Below are 20,381 nucleotides of genomic sequence, written 5' to 3'. Positions count from 1 at the left end.
GAAGAGCAGCCCCAAAAAGAGTTAATCAAGAATTATTATTCTAGAACAGCTGTCTTGTAGCAGACATGCTTCAGGGCATTCACTGCAGCAGGAACAGCAGCCCAAAATCTGTGACTTTACACCATTAAGATATTGTCAGTAACTAGGGGAATAAATTCTGAGGAGGACAGGTGCTTTTCTTCCCTGTCATTCAATACGTAAACCCATTTTATCAAAACTGCCAGTAAGCAGGAATATTTATTCAACTTCATACCCAATAGAAATGGGATCAAAGGCACCAATCCATTTCACACCCACGATCACAGTGTCATTAAAGATATGTATGGCACCAGAGAGTAAACTGCAGGACAAGCAGGCAGTGGTTCTGGCTGCCTACCCCAAAGCCCTGAAATGGAGCCCGACTGTCAGAGAGGCAGCACTGAGGCACTCTCAAAATTCAAACTTCTACTATGGACTTTGTACTTGTTTCTGAGTACTCAGAAACAAGAGGTTTACAATATCCCTGCAAATCTTGGCTTGTCTCCTTTCTACCCTAAACCAAAAAGCACTGGCACAATTATTTTTAGTAAGAGGAAAAAACATCTATTATAACACAAAAACACAAATTCATGGCTTTTGAATAAACTGGTTTTGTAGGGCTTTCAAAACAGAAAATATATATTCCAGAACTGATTTGCCTGCAATGTCTTTTCACTGCCCCACAGATCTAGAAAGAGCCACCAATGGTTAGAATATCCAAATGGCTTATCATGAGAATCTGGACAGCTCAAACATAGGCACTGAATCTATTTCTAAAAAAGCAATAGTTGAGGATTTTTTACTTTTCAGAAAGAATGTAAAAGAACAAATTCAACTATGTAGTCAAAAGGAAAAACACAAACAAACAAACAAACAAAGAAAAATAGAAGTGCCCTCAATCTAAAAGCAAGCACCCAGAGAATAAACACACTAAGCAGAAAATAAATAAGAAATATAGAAACGAAGAGATTTTAAAATAGTTAGGGAATCTTTTCTGTCCCACTGGCAGCATTCCCTTGTACGGGCAGTCTATCTCTACCTATATCCAGAGATGATTCACCAAGAGGTAAATTTTTAAGACAAAGAGGCCTTGTATGAAGGCAACTTTCACATGAAAAAATAAACTCTCATCATCTAAGGATGAGCACAGCTCTGCTCCAATCAGCTGTTCTCTACCGATCCGTAGCAGCTTACAAAGGGGTTAGCACCCTTCTAGAGTGGCAAAAATTCAAAAGAAAGACTTCAAAATGGGCTGGTGGCTGCATTCTTCCCAGCTCCTGCCTGAAGTGCAGTGAGACAGATGAGGAGCTGACAATGGACACTTTGCTTTCAGCGCAGCAGGCTCAGCACAGCTAGAATTTTCTAGCCCAGGGGTGCCAAAATCCACCCTTGGACCAACATCTCTCCCGTCAGTCTCAACTGAGAAAGCAGCATGCTCTGGCTACAGAGGCTGCCAAAACAAAACAACAGCTTGAGAGGCTGCCAAAAAGACATGCACCAGCTGGCACTTCAGTCTAGGACTAGTCATAAGACCACCACCCAAGCACGGCTTTTCCTCTCTGATTGTCTCTATGATAAATGCATCCGAGGAAATGTATGCTGAGTCACAACACAGCAAGATCTGTGAAAAATACGAATCCCAAACACTGTTTCACATCAATTACCATAGTATAAGTATCTAGTGTATTTTTCAGCCCTATAATATTTTTATAGCTAATAAAATGGCACCATTCTTAGCTAATTTATAGCTAATAAAACGGTACAACGCTAATTGTTCACGTCCTCCTGCTGACTGATTTGGTTAGTTCTAGCTGTTGGTAAGGCTGGTGGATAGGGACGTTTATTTTCAGCAGTATAACAGTCCTTACTAAAAGATACAGCTAAAACACGCTGTCCAAAAAAAAAGGTATTGATTAGTGGGCATATTTTTTTCCATTCTGGAACAAGAGCTAGCAGTGGGGGAGGCTCCACAGGATACACTGACAAGATAAACTCCTTCCTCCACAAAATTAAGAAGCAGCAGCTTGCTGGTCCCTAGTCCTGTCTATGAGGCAAGACTTTGCCCCACATCTCTGGCTGTGCCTCTTCCAGTTCTAGAGCAACACTGCACGTGGTATGTGGGCCATCACAGTCTTCCCCATCACCCCTCCCCTAATCCAGCTCTTCCTAGGAAGGACAGTTTATGCTAGATTAAGACACCCTAATTCTGAAAGTCATACAGTGATGCACAATGCAAAAATTCCCAACTCCCTTACATGATTCTCTCCCTTCTCTTTTTGCTCTATCTCCTTAGCAACACAGTACTGCTCAGCACTGAAGCCTCCACAGGAGAAAGAGGGAAGGTAAGAGTATACATCGCTCAGCCATCTTTCTTACCAGCTGTGGAGTTCCCACTGTGGGATTTGTGCATTTCTGCCAAGCATGCTCTTAACTTGCTGTCAAGAGAGGACACCAAGCACATACACTTACACTGGAGTATATACCTCAATAGGTTGGCACTGAGCTGCTACCTCCTAAGCACGTATTTATGCAGAAGAAGCAAGTGCCACTGCCCTGTCATCTTCTACCCTTTGGAGTGCTGAGGGCTTGCACTGTGTGAGGAACATAACCTACCTGTGTTTCTGAAGAGCATAACTCCTGGGGAATGCTAATAAACAGCATACCCCTGGTGTCTGGAAGGCACGAGGCACTTGTACGCTGCTTTCTGCACCACTTTAGCTGATTCTCCTTTCTCCCCTGCTGCCACCAAACCACATACCATTTGTTGTACATATGGTGCTACTCAAACCAGTGGTAGCTTGCCAGCTATAACTAACAACGTGATCTGTGGGGTGAATGGCATTTGGGCTGGGATAGGGCTGGGGACAGCAGCAGAAGAGAATCAAGTCTTCTCATCTCTTATGTTTTAGAATTGTCCTGTACACAGGGGGCATGAATACCCCTTTGATGCTGGCCAGGAGGTCAGAGACACAACTGCATCTGAAAACAGACTGGAAAGGAATTGCAGCCACACCATGTGCACAACACTCCCCTTCTTTACTATATTGATCCCTACTTTAATGCTCTGATTGCCAAGGTATGGCCTTCCCTTCTGAACAACAAGAGCTGTTCCCTTCTGAACAAAACAGTATGTTTTGTGCGATGTCAATGTTGTGAAAAGTAGATCCAAAAGGCTCCTTAAATTTTAGCAAGCCCGGATGTCTGAGGGAGTGACCACAACTCTTGTCAGTAATGGTGAGTGCAGAAGAGGGCAGCAGTTCAGATATGGAGCAACTGTTCTCCAGCTGGGAGCCCTGGGTCAGGAAGGAGAGTCTTTAGCATTAAATTCTGCCTAAGTGGCTAGGGACAGATTTATGCACATTTCAGTGCTTGCTTGAAGTGACATCTCCAATAGATGCGGACAGATGAATGAATGAAAAAAGGAAAAATAGTGGTATGGCAAAGTGGGCCAAAAGAATAGGCACCGGCACTCTACAAGCTTGCAACTGATTGGAAAAGTAAATCCAAACCTGACTCCTACCACCGCACACAGATGGCTTGTGCATGGAGTGCACAAATCCCGGCAGTCTTATTAATATATTTTTTCTTTTATTTACAGATTCAGCTGAAGAGCAGAAGTATTAGATGGTTGCAAAAATGTATCTCTTGACTGCAGTAACTGAGTTGGCTGCCAAATAAAAATATATATATAAAGGCAAGGATAATATGTAGATGGAGAAGAATGATTACTTAAAAAAGGACTGAAAGAGGCTGAAGAGTTGAAAATACCTATTTTACATGTTAAATCTCTGCTAAAAATACTGTCTGTCCTGACACAGAAACCCTGCAGTTTTGCACTGCTTGTGTTTGTGTGCTTGTGGGGCTGGGGGTGGTTACTCTGTTCTTCAGAGAAAAAGAGAAAGGCAATGCCTTACATTCAAAACAGAGAACATAAATGTCCTCCTTCACAAATGTGCTTATACCAAAGCAGAACTCCAGAGGTCCCTACTTGGTTTATCCTGTCCCTCACTCTGAGCAAACAAAAGATAATCCAGGGATAAAACAAAAGATAATCCAAGAGGAAGCTCTCTGTGGCAGAGGGGGGGCAGGAAGAGGGGAGACAAGGGGAGAAGAGTGCTCAAGGAGATGAAGCTCTTGGAAAGGCAGGATGTGAAAATGATCGAATTTCCTTCCCATAAAAGGATGGGGTCCCTTGTTTATGTCCCACACATCCTCTCTCCACGCATGTTCTCTGCTGGTCTGGTGTACCCAGAGGCTTCCTAGAGCCTTTATTGTATTACAAAAATGTTTTCTTATCAGAGCAGAGAACCTTAGTGCTGCATTAAAAAGATGGGTAATTTTCTTAAGTCTCTTTTAAAATATATATATAAATAGGATTAGCCGGATAACATGTTCAGATGCAAGCGCATTATTTGATTACTCAATACTGGATCCAGGTTTTACCCAGGGCACTGCCAGTCTCCAGCTGGGGGGGTTCGAGGGGGAGAAGTGCTCATTGTTTGATCCTGTCAGTGCTGTCAAGAGTCATTACAGGGGTAATTGCTTTTTCTCCACCCTAATTTCTTATCATTTGGGACTGGAGATGGGGAGGAGGTTTTTCTTTTGGTTTTGTTTCTGAATTCAAAGAACCCAGCTTTCAAAGGAACCAGCACCAAGCAAGGACAACCAGAATTTTCAGACGACCTCATCGTTCATTCAGCAGCTAAAACGGTGAGGACTGCGAAAAGGTCGGCAATGAGCAGCAGCTCCCACTGCTCTCACTGGGAGCTGCTGGGTACCCAGCTCCCCCAGCAAAACATTTCTGAGTCCCTGGAGGATGGCTGCATGACAGGCTCTTCAGGAAGCCTGGCTCTAGGCACCCACCAGGCTTTTAAATCTGTGCCCACACAAAATGAAGGGGCAGAGTATTTCCCACATCAAACAGACACCAAGGCTGAGATTTAGAACTGGAGGAAAAGATTCACTCATTAGCAGAAATTCACAGCAATCACTGATCCTACTCAAAACAATCCCATGACTGTGAATTGTCAGACTTGCCTAAAATACTCCTGTGCTCTCGAAGCTGAAGCACTTTGCTGTCTTCTTTTGACTCTCAGTTTCACCTGGGGAAGCACTGAGCCCTCGACTCAGTGGAAAGAGAAGACAATGATGTAGTAACTTTGTACAGAAATTAAGTGCTCTTTTCCCAGACTATTCTGTAGATTTTGGGCACCTGTGACATAACAGCCACACACAGACCCCATGTGCCCTCTCGTACACCCAGGTGTTCACGAGGCCTGTCAGCTTCTGCAGACCACCCTGAAGTGGTCTGGAGCCCTCTGGACATCCTCTCTGCTTACAGAGTATTAGAAAAAGCTGTCCTATGGACTGAATCCTGTGCCCACAACAGACACTGGCACGTTTCAGTCAGACCTTTACCCGGTCCCACCTCTTTCTTTGTGCCCTCCGTGGCTCAGGGACTCAGGCAGTGGGACACAAGGCCAGGAGAGGCCTCTGTGCTGAGGGCCAGGCCTCTGCTCTCAGGGAGCTGGCAGCTCCGTGCCGCCCACCATGGCCACATTTTGCTCAAACACCGCGTGAGGAGGCAGCATTACCTGTCACAATGGTTGCATTTAAAGGGCTTTGCACCCGTGTGCTTTCTGTAATGCCTCGTGAGCTCGTCGCTCCGTGCAAAACGCCACTCGCACCCTTCCCACGAGCACTTGTAAGGCTTCTCACCTGCGGAGGGGAGGAGAGAAGAGTCAGCACGGCAGCAGCATTACTGAGCACTCAACTTGCAAATCCTGTGACCGCCCCCCTCGCCCCTTTCCCACTTGGGTAGTTTAACCCACATTGAGTCATTCACAGCCAGAGCACGATGGGCAGGCTAACCCAAACTGAGTCACACGATTCATGGCCAGAGCACGACGCAAACCACTTAGGGCTTATGAGGCATTGTACTGGGGATGGGTCCAGCTCCAACATTCCAGCTGTTAAAACATCCAGTTTCCCATTTCTAACAAAACCCGTCAACTGCTCTTCAAACAAACCCTCAGGATGTCCCCAAACCTCGCCCTCTGTGCTGCTGGGGCCTGATTTCCAGTCAGCCTTTCAGCTCGCTCTGTGCTCGCAGGCTGAATTACTGTGGTAGCTGTGAGAGGCTGTACCCATGCCAAAACCCCGCAGGTGGAAGCCGGTCGTACCGCCACCTGGGCACCCCCAGGAGCAACCACCTCTGGACAGGGAGTGCAAGAGGAGAAACGTTTTCTTCTTTAAATGAGCTGCTCCTTCAGTCTTTTTGCACTACACCTGGATCAGTTGTTATTCCACCCCCAAAATATGAACCACACCACTGAAGCAATGAAGTGGTATGTCAGGAGAGTCTGGTCTTCTGTGTTCACTTTCACCTATCTTCTGACACAGACCAGCCTCTGTGGATCCATGGTGTAACATCCGTGAGTCCCTCATGCTTTCTGATGGAGACTTCCAAGGCCTCATGGCTCCCTTCTCCTCATTCCGTGCCCATGTATTCATGCACATGCACATTTATCATCTCCCCCCAGAACAAATGCTCCAGTGCTTCTCCTCGAGTATAAACTCAAAGTCACGGCTGCCCACACTGTCAGCACAGTGTGGATGCATTAGAAGAGGAAGAAGTTGAGATAAAATGCTGACAAGAAATCACTTTTGCTACTAAGCTACTAAGCCAGCAATTATAAACAGAGAAGGGACTTATTTATTTGTTCTTAAAATTGCTAAGAAGGCAATCTTTAAAAAAAAATGCCACTGACCAAACTCAAGTTGCAATACGTATGACCTCTCTACTTGGCCACAGCAGATAAATTTCTCGGCGCAGAGAGGCAGATTTCTATATTTAGCGTGTCTATTCAGCAGGTAAAGGACTGAGATCTGATTATGGGAGCCCTACGTATTTCAAAGTGACAAATTGGAGAGGCCAAAAGAGCAATAAAAGTGAAGAGGGCAGGATAATTGCATGAAAATACATTTTAAAAAGCTGTTTTGTGGTGAGTGAGTTTCTACAAACTTCTCATTGCACAGGCAGCTCTGCTGCACTCTGGTCCCCTGCCCCAGCAGGGTGAGGTGTTTGTGAACTGGAGTTGAGCCATTTTAACAGACTCTGAGAAGTTTGTTGGGCACAGTAACTCAATTAAAGGATTTATTGGGATGAGGCAATGGAGAGGGTGCAGCAGCAGACAAGACTTCACCAAAATACTGAATTGTGCCCTCAGTCCCCAAAACCAGAAAGGCCAGCCTGGATGTCTCTACTGTGTGCCACAATCCACCATGGGGACGTGGCAACAAGACAATGGGCTGAGCCAATAATAACCCTGTCCCACTTAGACTCAGCCTGTCTGGTCAGCTCTGCAGGCTTGCATATTTTTATTGAAAAAACAAAACAAAACAAAACAAAACTTTTTTCACAGAGGGACAAAAAAGGGGGAAGAAAATTCTTGTTAGTGAGCCAAGTGCTGGTGTCTTGTTTCTGTGCTGGTTACTCAGCTGTAATTCAAACACTGCTACCAGCGCTGTCGCAGACACCAGAACTGCAGTTGCTTCAGCACTGTCCCCTCAACAGCCCGTGACATCCTACCTGGCACATTGCATTCGATCTCCCCTTGTCAGAGGAAAAGGATTTCCCCAGCCCTGGTCATGTCTCTGATGGTGCAGCGGTTCCATGTGAACAGTTCCTGCATTGTTTTTAAAAGCTGTCAATAAATGGGCCTCGGTGATAATCCAGCTTCCTTGGTTCTCTGACGCTCTCTAGTGCCTACCTCAGAGTGGAGACAGCAAGGCAGACAAACTGCCTTGTAGTGCGTTTTCTACACACACTGTAAAGAGAAGGCAAGGGACGAATGCCCAGCCAGATCTGGCAGGAACAGCCAGCCTGAACAATACAGCCGCCTACGGAGCAGAAGGGTGAAGGGAAAACATCATGGGCTTTCTATGAAACAAGGGCTATTAGGACTGAAGCTGTGTTTGGCTTGTTAACATTTGTCAAGAGCTTTGAAAATGTACAGTGCTATATATAGGTTACGAGAGACAGAAATGCCAAGCGTGATTACTGGTAAACCCACGGGATGCCACACATCTCCATTATTTGCTCCAGGGTCTCCTCTCTCAAGTGTTCCTGATTTGGCCTTGTGCTGCCCTGAGCTTTTTGTTTTCGGATGCTTTTCCTCTGTAAGCGAAGCCCCGCTCCACAACATGCCAGAAGTACCTCTTTGTGCTCCCAGGCAGCACGCTGCCATGCAGAGCTCCACGTGGCACAGCATAAAGGCGAAGGAGCACGGTGACCTTTAAAGCCATGTCAGACAGGCTCCTTGACCCAGAGACCTCAGAAAGGTTAGATCCCCTGCCCTCCTGCAGCCACTCAAAAACACGAGAGGGCACAAAGTGAGAGACCTCTGTGTCTCTGTACGTGAGGATGAAAAACAAACTGCTTCCTAATGGCTGCTCTCGTCTCACCCGCAGATGAAATGAAAGCTCTCTTGCCAAGGTGTGTGTCAGGAGGAAGCGTGGGAATGGAAAAGGGGGAGAAGCCCCTCCTACCTCACTGCTGGCAATGGCAGGCAGAAGAAACGGGAAGGATCGTTTCCATGTGCCAGGCTGCTCTTCTGTTGTTGTAGAGGATTAGCGAGAATAAAAGGATAGATGGCGAAATCCTCCTCTGCTGAAGGCAATGGCAAAACTCCCACTCTCTTCTACTGGGCCAGGATCTCCCCCTTTCTAACAAATTAATTATGAGCTTCAAAATCCAATTAAAAATGGGAACATCACAGAGCTGTGCCATACTGACTTTTTCCAGGCTCTAATTCCTCACAATTAAAAACCACACTTAAACCCCGTGCCTGCGAGCCACTCCCTGGAAGGAGGCTCTCCTCTTTAAGTCACCTTTACCCAACACAAGGGGCTGTGCAGTGCTTATACAAGTCCATAAACCCACATTTTTCCATGTGCACTCCACAGAGGAGCCAGAGCACATCTAAAAAGAAGCTGATGCCCAGATACGCAGCTGCTAAAGGCTGTGCTGCTGCAGCTCAGGATGTGCTCCACACCACGGGGCCGGCTTAGTCTCCGTGCACCCACGGGCACACCGAGGCAGGGCAGGCAGCCAGCGACGTGGGCACACTTTGAAGCATCAGATTATGCAGTTTTCTGAGACGAGCACGAGTGTTCCCACAACGTACCACTTGTTTACAGAAAAATCCTAGCAGTGCCCCAGAGCAGTGGCGAGGTGCAGAGCACCGTGTAGTGATTTCGTACCTGCTGACCGCACTGATTTCTTGAGGCAGCATCACATTGGTGAGCAGTGCAGAGCCAAAAAGGTGAGCTGCAGAGGGAAACCATGGTCAGGCTTCCCAGCACGCCTGCTGCATGTGCTTCAGGAGTGTTATTTCTGGCAGTGAATGGGGGCAACCTGGAGAGCGACCCCAAAAGTGGATTTCTGAACTACAGAAAACGCTCACATGGACACATCCTTAGTTGCATGCTGAGGGCGCCTGAGGAGCAGCCCGCAGATGCTGTGAGCGCACAGACCACTAGGCTGAAAGCTACTGATCAGTCCCTGGCCCATTTTTATCTTTTCATGTTTCCAGAGCATATATTCATATCCTGAGATGGGGCTGTTTGGGGAAGAAGCTCTCTGTTCCACTTCTATTCCTGGCATTTCACACAACTTAGCTTTCCTTCTAAAAACTCCCCCAAAGTACACTTCAGTAACAGGCTGACCCTCCATCCCTCTTCATTTCACCCACCCTTGTCTAGTCTTGTAACTGGAGGACAAAGAATTCTGCAAATTTATGGGAAACATGCAATGATGAAGCAAAAATCTACGACAACCTTAGCAACAATCCACAAGACTTTGGTACCCCTGAAATCAGGTCACTGTTCCTTTGCTGACTAAGACAAATGAAAGACTACACATTAAGCACCCAGTTATAAAAAATCAGCAGTGATTGGTACAGGTTTCGCTTAAAAGCTAAAGGTTTTTCATTTGAAAATATGACAGGGTCAAGCACACAACCCCAGCAACACTGCAACACTGGTAAACACACACCAGGTTCCCGGTTACTGTTGATAGACCTGGGCTGGTTTTACAATGAAGCCACTTCACCAGACTTCTGGACTTGTCGGGTCGTTTTCCAGTCTCAGACACACTTGGTGAGCTTCATCTCATGCAACTTCACGTACCACAACTTCACGTACCAAAAAGCATCATCGGAAATAATCACCTACTGCTCCTTTTGATGTTAACGGAGAGACAACGGCGTGTGCAGAGTGGGACACATCAGGCCCCAGTTACACCGAAGCTGGAGGTGAATTTCTCTCCCTTGGTCGTACAGGGGAGCAGCTCCATCACAGGCTGCTGTGTCTTGCTCTCCAAGCACAAAATGGAAACCATCAGGTCTTCTCTCCCATACGCTTAGATTGCAAACACTATACAAGCCTCAGCAATACAGACTCTCTCACAAAACAGCACAAAACACTGAAATCCCTTGTCCTTGCCACCTATACACCCCAGAACCATCTAGGTGCAGGGCATATTTCTTTGTACAAGGAGTAAGAAGAGTCAGCTCACTGCAGACATCTCGGAGCGGCAGTTTCAACAGAGACCAGTTAGTAAAAACATTATGGTTATGGGAGACAGAGCAACACAAACAGGATCAGCTGAGGACATTGTCATGACCAGAAAACTGCTGCACAAAAGAAGGAAGCCAGGGATATTATACATCTTACATTTTACAGTATTTATTGCCAACCCTAGGGGTTTAAAAAGTCTATGAGTCCAGTCTCCCACAAAAATAATGAGATTTTCAAGATGAAGACAGTAAGACAGAGAGATCATTTGCCTTCTGGTTTGGAGATAACCTAGGGTCATGATTTTAAACTTCTCTTTGCAGCCCTGAAGACTAGAAACATTTGTTATTAAAAACAAACACATGCACATACACACACAAACAGAGAAAGGAGGTTGTTCCCTACTCCCTGGATTTTGGGAGGGGTGAGTTCAGAAGAAAACCCTACAGATTTGGGGATGTGCATGATAAGATCAAGCAATACTGCAGGGTGAAACCCTGGCTTCATCAATCGTTGGAGAAATGCCCATTAAGGCTTGAGTTTCGTCCTGCATCTTTACGGAATTAAAAGTAAACAAACATATTAAGATTATCCTGTGTGTCTGTTTCCTTCTGCCTCCCCATGCACCCCAACTTAAACACCACAGCACAAATACATGCTGCTTACAGTGTGCTTAGTAAAATAAGCAAGCAGTTTAAGCCCCGTGGTCCTGCAATAACTTCAGTAAGACAGATCAACAGTGGAGAATCCCAGTGAAAACCCTCGCTGGTATACCTCACCGCTAAAACACGGTACAGTTAAGAGCCCCCTTTTGTCAGTATGCCTGAGTTAGCCAAAAAGGCTTAAAGAAACTGAGGAAAAAAACAAATCCTGTCTGCGTGCACATTTTGAAGGCCAGTCAAATAAGATGTTTGTTACACTGTGCTTTAACAGCTCCTTAATATGTTATGTAAGTACATAAAAATAGCATGTGAAAGTCTTTAAAAAAACAGGAACACCCCCTGAAAAATCACCCTGTGTTCTAATCCACAGTGAATTATTTACATACAGTTTCAAGATCCAAAAAAAAAAAAAAAAAAAGTTTTCTGAAAGAAACACAAAGCATCTCCTTCATTTTTAAAATCCGTGATTAAAATACTACTCGAAATGAAACTAGTTCTAAAAGCCTCAATGTCTAAAAATATGTCCTGAAAGACAGCTTTAGCTACGCTTGCTCTAAGACTGGCGTTCTTGGAGAACCAGACAAACTGCAAATTACAACTGAAAAAGGAATTAAATGCAAGATTTCTCGCCTGGATTTCTCCCATAAGGACACTCTGGGGGCCCGAGTCGTGCAAAGAGAATGTGTGAAGAACCACGTAGTCCCACTGGCTTTTTCAGAGAGCGTTTTAATAACTTTCCTCGCCACCCTCTCCGAGAAATCCTTCTGGGACCTACTGTTCCAGGGCTGGTGGCTGGGAACGTGCCGTCGCGCCGAGCCGCGGTGTCAGCGCTGGGACGGGGCCACGCAGAAGGACACCGCGGAGATGCCGGCAGCCGGTGGGTTTTCAGTGAGAAGCAGCCCCCCGGCTTGCCTCGCGGAGAAACGCCAGGCAGGCGCTTGTATTTGCTTTGCAGTTTATTACAAAAGTCTGCCACGGCACAATGGGAAGCCTAATGTGGAACATCACATTAACAATATTTTATATTTATGTAGCACTCTTCATCTCTAAGGGTCCCTGAGAGCTTTACAAGCTACATACGTGGCATACCAATGAAGCCGAGCCATAATTCTTCTAATTAGCTGAATATCAGCACACATCACATGGCACAACAGAAAATGTTACTGGTCACTCCTCTCTTCATATGGAAAGTGCTACGTGATATTTACCAGCAGCACGTTGCAGAAGGAAATTCAGTTTTAAGAACTCTGGAAAAAATGCAGTCTCCTAACCAAAGAGGTCTCCTTTACGGCCGTGTCTGTCCCCCCACGTCGCATACACACACTCCCCAAATAGGAGACACAGAGGAGGGGCCCGAGATCTGCTGCTTGTTGAATGGCCCCATTTCCACGCTAAATTCAGCAAGTTACCATCAGATGCATGCCTCAGACAGCTGCTTTGCTGGTGTGGCTACAGAAAAGCTGGAGAGCTGCTGCAGTTCAGTGCACGACAACATCACCCTCCTTTTAATGCCACTAAGTTCATTTCTTCAGCAAAAAGGACGAGCAGGCTATTTAATACACACAGCCTCTGGAAGTCAATGCCGCCATCTAAGTGTATGTGCATGCAACCCATCAACCAGTAAAACTAATTATAAAAATCAATTTCAGATACTTTTCGGAGCCTTTCATTCCTCAATATACTCCTAATTGATTTTTGTTGGAGAAATAGAAAGGGTAGTTATTATTTTTATTATTACAAAGGAAGGCAGGAGGGGCCGTGGTCAGTGTTTTAAGTGGCTCACCGATTCTTTCTACCCAAAAAGAGAAAAAAGGAAAACCAGCATTTTATTCACAGTTTTGCCACCTGCTGGAAAGATGGAAAAGCCTTTGAAAGGGTGACAAAGCACAAGAGAAAAGCTGGCAGTAGACAGTACAGGGCAGAAGAGGAATGTGACAGGATTGTGAAAAACACAATGTGAGAAGGTTGTACCTATTTATAGATGGGCAGGGATGATCAAGTGTAAAAGCAGTACATTGCCGTGAACGCTGTACAGCTCCTTTCATCCAAAAAGGTCAGAAGTGCCCTTATAGAGAGATGGCTCTAATCATGTCTGTATCAGAGATGGGCGAAAAGAGGTTAAGAACCAGCCCCGCTGTCCAATCAGTCTTTCTACCAGCTTCAAAGCTCCGGACTAGTCCCTAGGGGCCTTGCCAAAGCTTGTCTACCAACCCGGCAGCAGTCTTCCGCAGGCAGTCATTCAGGACACAAAAACAAATGAATTTTTGCAGCCTTATTTCTTGCACACACACACACAAGCACCCAACACACACGCACAAAGCCCGCTTGCCTAGCTGAAATGCGGAGCGAAGCGAAGCACGCGGCAGCGCTCCAAGAAATGGAAATACTCCTTTTTGTACCCTCCTTGAGCGCCAGCCGGGGCGCACAGCCCAGCCTTGTGCCCCCTGAAGTGCACAGCCCAGCCTTGTGCCCCTGAATTGCCGGTGCATCCTCGGCCAGCCCGGCCCAGGGGACGGCAGCAGGGCAGCCGGCAGCATCCCCGGCAGCAAGGCTACCCAATTAAGCCTCCGGAGCGAGTGAGCAAGGGGGGAAGGAAAATTAAAATTAAAAAAAAAAAAAAAAAAAAAAGGAGAAGAAGAAAGAAAGGCAAGGCTGGATGGAGTTGCTTGGCAACGCGAGGGCAGGAGCAGCTGTGCAGCAGGTCGGGCTGGTACCCAGGCGCCCGGCTGGCCCATCAGCATCCTGCACGCCCCGCATTTCGTGCCGGGGTCTCCTAGTAACAGGCGGTGCACGCCGGGCTGCTGCGCATCCCCTCCTCGCCTCCTGCTTCTCCCCGGCAGGCACGGCATTGCTGTTTGCCCTAATTACACATTCTCCGCTGCTTCAAGCTGCCATTACTTTGGTCCCCAGAGGAGCAGCAAGAACTTTAAAAAAAATCTCCTCTAATAAGGGTTTTTAGTTTCGAATGCAGCGGAGCTCTGCGAGCTCGAAGATGCAAGGCGAGGCAGTGGCGGCAGAAGCAGCAGATGAAAAGAGAAAAATTCAGCGGTTCACCGGGTCAGATTTTTCCAGGACCCCGCAATAGATCTTTTCCCTTTGTTTTTTTCTAAATTATACCAGAGTGTGAGCAGTGATGAGAGCCCTTTATGGGCCCTGGCGCCTATTTATATAATCCAGAGCGGTGTAGTAAAGGTCTGCTCTTTGGACACTTGCAGTTTAGGCCAAGAGTTTCTGAGAAATTCCATTCAAAAAGCAAAGGTAACGCCCCAGGCAGAATATAAAAAATATTTATCAGTGACCAGAATTGACAAAAAAGCAAGTGAAGAGGAAGAGACACCCCCTGTCCCAAATGCTAACATTTTAAGTTATTTTTGTTCCATATTTTTGCTAACGAACGTGGCTTTTCATTTACTCAAACTATTGCAGTGTTGATGGGTCTCGCTATTTATGTGTCTCTTCCTTTCCTCCCCTTTGCCACTGAAAAATCAGGGATGCAGACTGGCAGAGACAGCACGGGAATAAAAGACGAGGGGAAAATAAAATATCTTCCTTTCTGTTTCCTGGTTTTGTCAAGAACAACAAGAAGAAAGGAACAAGACCCAGGATGCTTTCATTCATTCAGATACCAGCTTTGATTTGGGGGGCGGGAAGCCGTGTGTTTGGCTGTATAAAATACACCCTGTGCCAGGGCCAGCGGGGGCAGGCGGGCGATGCTTCGGCAGGAGACGCCGTCCCTCCGGCTGCTGCCTCCCTCGGGGGCTTGTGGCAGCTCCCAGCAGTGCAGGCAGCAAGAGCTGCTCACTGCTTCGTGGAGCACGTCGTGGTCAAAAGGTCTCAGCAACGCTGCCGGGCAAACCCAGGCAAACCGAGGGGCCCGGTCTCCAGAGCACGAGGCAGCCAGTGAAGGTGATGAACTCTGCCGGCTAGGAAGTGTACTTGTCTGCATTTGGGGAAAGTTTGCACGATGATCACCTTCCCAGAGCTAGGACTCCAGAGGCTCTAAGCATTAAGGGAGACAGAAGCACCCTGCTGGAAATCCCCCAGGTCATCCATGCTGCCGGGTGAGTGTAAATGAGGAATGATGCAAGTGCGCTACAAAACCCCACTGCTGGGTGACGCTGCATCTTCAGAGGGAAAATCTTAGAGAATAAAGACACCTTCTGTATGAAATGTGTTCCCCAATACATGTCCAAAGTCAAAACAAAGCCCAGGAAACCACCTGGAGAAACCACCGTTGGGACTCTCTGGGTTTCACGAAGAATTAACAATAAAATTGCATCACGTGTACCACACTCATACAAAAGTCATTTCACAACAGATCAGAGCTTAGTCCATTCCAGTTAATTTTCACCCAGATATTCACAGATAAAGGTCTTCTACTCAAAGGCTATTTTCCATTACAGAGGCCAAGTTTTTAGCTTAACTTGTTACGCTGAGCAAAGCTCTCTTCTCTCTGCCCATGCCCAACACACATGCCACATTCTCCTAAAAAACAAGTATTTTTCCTCCAACTTCTAAAATAACAAACAGCAGCCATGCTGGAAAAATACCAAATGTGGAAAAATTCAGCTTCAGGGAAAAGCTTAGCAGAGTGACACGTGACCAACACGAAGATGCCCAAATGGAAGTTCATGCAAAATTAACCGTAACAGGTTCCGTGCACTTACATATCGAACAAAAGTGTATGCAGATATGCACGCCTGTATTTTTATGGCATTCATTTCCAAGAACTAATACATGCTTCTACTGCACTAATGATCACTTATGGTCATCATAAAAAACTAGAATGACATTGCAAAATTGTCCAGCTAATCTATTAAGTTCCCTCTATCGGTGGTAAGCGCCCAGAGGAATCGGAGCAAGGAAAAAAAAAACAATAAACTCCGCATGTGCACAGTTCAGCAACAGGGACACCTTTCCTTCAGAACTCAGCTGGTGATCCGCTTTCATCTGGAAGCACAGGCTCGTCACTGTTAGCTTGGCTAGCACGCCTGTAAATGTTTTTCCAGCTTTCAGTTCTTCAAGCCCCAGTTTTCGGTCCCAGGTTTCAAAGGCCAGGCACCCCCAGGCGCAATCTGCCCACGGCAGCACGTGTGTGTCTATCTACAGATGGGGCTGCTAGGGCTGAGAACTGGCCTGCACATTTCTTAAAGGCTTTCAGTTCTTATTCAGCCTTCTATCATGTATAAAGCTGGCCAACAGAAAGATTTGGGGTCTCCAGTGAAACAAAGAGACTGTGGATAAAGAGGGTCCCATGCAGGATTTTGTCCTCCCCTTTCTAACAGGTATGCACCAGTCTTTAAAACTCCCTTCACTTGAAGTCCTTCTTTCGTATTCATTTCACTCTACAGCAGTGCACTACAATTTACTGCTTGACATTTGGTAACCAACTGGCTTTTGGCAGCGGTGTTAGACAAAAAGTTTTCTGAAGACACAAATAGAGTTTTTCCCTGAACTCCAGCAAAACAGAAACAGACAGTTTGACACATGAAATCCACCCTACAGTCTCGGCATCAGATGCTTGCCCTTTACCTACCTTGAAATACATTTTCTCAGACATCATTCCTAGTGCTAGTGCAGGTCTGTGCCATACCATGGGCACCATTTACTCCACGGTGGCCACGGTGTTACCTGGCTCTGGACCTCTCCTGGCAGAAGCACGGACGCGCCCGCTGCGTTTAGGTCAGCTGAGACAAAGCCTTGCAGCTCAGCTGTTCCTGCAGGCAAAGCTGTACGAGGGGTGTGAAGGGCAGGCTCTGTGCTGGGGGCAAGCTCCTTGCCCTGCACACTGAGCTCCTGGGCTTTTGCCCAGATGTAACCTAGACTTAGACACCTCTGCTGTGCTTAGAGGACTGACCTGGAGCCTGCTTTTAAGACATGTGGCAGCACATTTGGCTTTTTCTGCCCAGAGTGCTTCAACTCTCCCAGGCTGCTCAGGTCCTTCTCCTCCAGCAAGCCCACCTCAGCCTAAGATGGCACCTCCACACACACACCTCTGTTTCAGGCCCGGTGTGACTTCAAATATTTCACAAGCACCAGTGTTTTTCTTTTTCTTTTGTTCAAAGCAAAGTTTCTCATCCTTAACCTGCTGTTTGTATCCAGTGCGGGACACCAGCAACATGAAGGGACCCTGGCAGAAAGCAACTGAGGGTTTTTAGTTTGAGGTCTTACGCCATGAGCCATATCCTTCACCCCTTTTCTTGGCTACCTCCAAGGGGCTCAGGGATGGATGTGAAGAAAACACAGGATGACAAACTAGAGGGGGCTTCTCCGTGCCTCACTGGGGCAGCCTGCCCCAGCACTTGGAGGTGCCTGCACTCTCCCTTCTGCAGCTGCCAGCAGGCAGCAAACAGCACTTTCTAGGTTTCCCTTGTGCCAAAAATCATCTCACGTGGCACACAACCAACCAACCAACCAATACCTATTTACATTTCCAAACCCAAACAGTCAGACTGTCTCCCTACCTGTGCTACTGAATTGCAAACGATGGAGCAGAAACAGAGGAGGGAGAATGCAGGTACCGGCAACCAAGCAGTGGCTGAGCACGGGTGTTTCAAATGGCGGAGGCTCCTTTTGGCAGAGCCCATCCTTCTGTCTGCACCGCTCACAAAGCTCGCTCCTCAGCCTGAGCTCTCACTGTAGTAATGACGTGAGGCTCTGGCCCTCCGCACTGAAATCACAAGACTCCCCTCCCAACTTGCCAAGTGGTTAAACGGCTTCAAAAAGAGAAAGTTTTTTAAAAGCTTGTGATCAGGTCGGGCTTATTTCAACCAGCTTTGATTAAAAACAAAACCAAAAACCAGCAACACACATCCTTCCAACTTGGCAGTGCAACTGAAAACAAATCCAGCCACGAATGAAGGTCTTCCTCACACCCCTTCTCCTTCCCCAACTCCCTTCTCTCGTTTCCAGCACCTAACTCACCTGCTGCTCCAGCTGCTGCCACGGGATTTAGCACCCTCTCCGTCCCTCTGTGTCCCCTTGCTGGTCTCAGCCCTGCACACAGAGCTGGGGACTTGTTCCAAAGCTGTGGATCTCTCTCTTTGTGCAACAAAAAAATCCCAGGCCTTGGCTTTCATTCCTCCCATTGTAGCTATACTGTTCTCCCAAATGCTTTTCCCTAACTCATTATTCAGAATCTTACACACCTGGTGCTTTGCTTGGCTGTTTGTATTTTCTTTCTCATCTTTGGCTTTGTGTTCACTGGAGGCACCGCATTAACACAACACAGCACTGCAGCTTCCCATTCATGGGTTATCACTGGCACAGACAGTCTTTATTTTCTCTATTATTCCTTCACCTCAAATTAATCGTCTTCATTTATCATCCAGCCTTCCCAGCTCAATTTGCGCTTTTCCAGTCCTTTCCAGATTCTGGACATTTCCTCTTCTAGCCCCAGCACTTTTGGAAGACTCTTCTCTGTCATTTTAAATCCCACCTCAAAAACCTTCCTGTTCCTTAATGCTCTTCTAATACTCTTGTGTACCTCTCGCTTTTTTCTTTCAAGTGTAGTAATTTGTTTTCCTGCAGGGTGGATTTATTTGTTCTTGTTGCTCTCACCCAGCACTTTGGATCAAAGAACTATATAATTTACAATAAGATATCATGACAATGTGAAACAAACTCCACTTAAATAAATGCTATCTTCAGACAGTCTGTAGACTCGTACTATCTATTTACACGGGCATCCTCCACTCATTTTAGGCTCTAGTAACCTAAATAAAGATGTGAGATACCCAACTGCTTTTTTTTTAAGAATTGATCTTGGGTTGTATCAGATCCTGGTTTTAGATGCATAAAGAAAAAAAAAATCAAAACTTTCTGACACTCACAAAATGCAAGCCCCAGCAAAACACCCTATGGCTTATTTTTTTAATCATTATTGCAATCTTCAGGATTTCCCAGTTAGTTTATTTGTGGTGCTTTATCTCTGGCCATGAAGCATCCGTGCCACCTCATACCTTCCCCTGCACATTACTGCAAGGAAGGCTGATGTGAGTTGTTTCATCAGGAGATAGAAATCTCCATGGGTCTTTGATCCAGGGGACACGACGACTTCCCCATGACTAATCTTTCCAAAGGTCGCAGGCCAACTCCCCCTTAGACGTATTTGCATCCCGACACTCACCAGCAATATCCTGTTTTCTAATTTAGGAAGTACCGATGACTATACATTTTCTTTGGCCCATTCTAATTCCTTTCCTCTCCACTCTGCTCTGCATTGGCAATTCATCTCCACATGTGTGAAGGCTGGACTAAAATTTCTGTTTCTCAAAAGAGACATTGTCGTTTGCACTGATGCCTGCTCCATGAATAAGTGTGAGAGAATGTATTAGGGCTGGATTACAGCACCAGCCCTGGTGGCTCCTTTGTTATTTTTTTTTTGCCTCACCCCCATGTTGGCAGCACAGCCTTTCCAATCCTACAGCTCACCTTTTCCTCCTGTTTCCACACACAGCCCCTATTTCTCCCGAGTGGCTTCTTTGCTGCCCTCTGACAGACAGACACTTCCACCACTGCTCTTAGCTCCTTTCCGTACCCTTCTCTTTAGATGCCCCAGCTTGCTTCGAATCCAATCAAATATTTTCATTTCCCTTTCAACCCAGACAATGTTTTTCCCTTTCCCTTCCAGATTAAATTCTCTCCCACACAGATAATTGTTTTTCCCTCTCCAAAGGTCGTCCAGAAGGTGGTTTCATAACCAGTTCAACCATTGATGGGCCTTCCAGAACTGTCCTAATTCTCTAATGGAGGAGATGCGAGAGAATAACGAGGGAAGCTTGCACAGCACCATGCACAGTGTGGGGTCTGAGTGTCCCTGGGCTCCCCAGCGAAGTAAAGCCCCAGGAGAAGCCGGGTTCCAACCCAGCAAGCTGCTATCAGTCTGTGTTGCCTCCAGCCCAATCTGGCTCATCACGCTGCGAGGAAGGCCAGCCAGCGTCTGTCTGGTCAGCGTTACGTACGAACGAAAGGAATGCAACCTCCTTCCGCTGCCTTCCACCCCCCGGCTCCCCAACCCATGGCTTTCTTGTCTTCCTGCAGAGCAGTAAATCCCTTTGATCCAGCCAGTGGACTTTGCACATGGAAGTTGGGTGACCGGCCCACATCTGCCTCCGGACGGCG

General features: G+C 46.6%; 1 protein-coding gene across 1 annotated transcript in view; it reads right to left on the bottom strand.

Moving 5' to 3' along the window:
- The window catches only part of KLF7 (KLF transcription factor 7), a 54,596-nt gene that overhangs the window by 1,330 nt on the left and 32,885 nt on the right, over positions 1-20,381 (bottom strand). Inside the window, exon 3 of the mRNA XM_084288843.1 lies at positions 5,613-5,736. Coding sequence (XP_084144969.1) covers positions 5,613-5,736 — 124 coding nt within the window. The remainder of the gene's footprint in view (positions 1-5,612; positions 5,737-20,381) is intronic.

The sequence above is a fragment of the Netta rufina genome (assembly GCF_964035555.1).
Source record: "Netta rufina genome assembly, chromosome: 6".
In the NCBI taxonomy this organism is placed as follows: Eukaryota; Metazoa; Chordata; class Aves; order Anseriformes; family Anatidae; genus Netta; species Netta rufina.
This window is presented reverse-complemented; position numbering and strand designations above follow the sequence as displayed.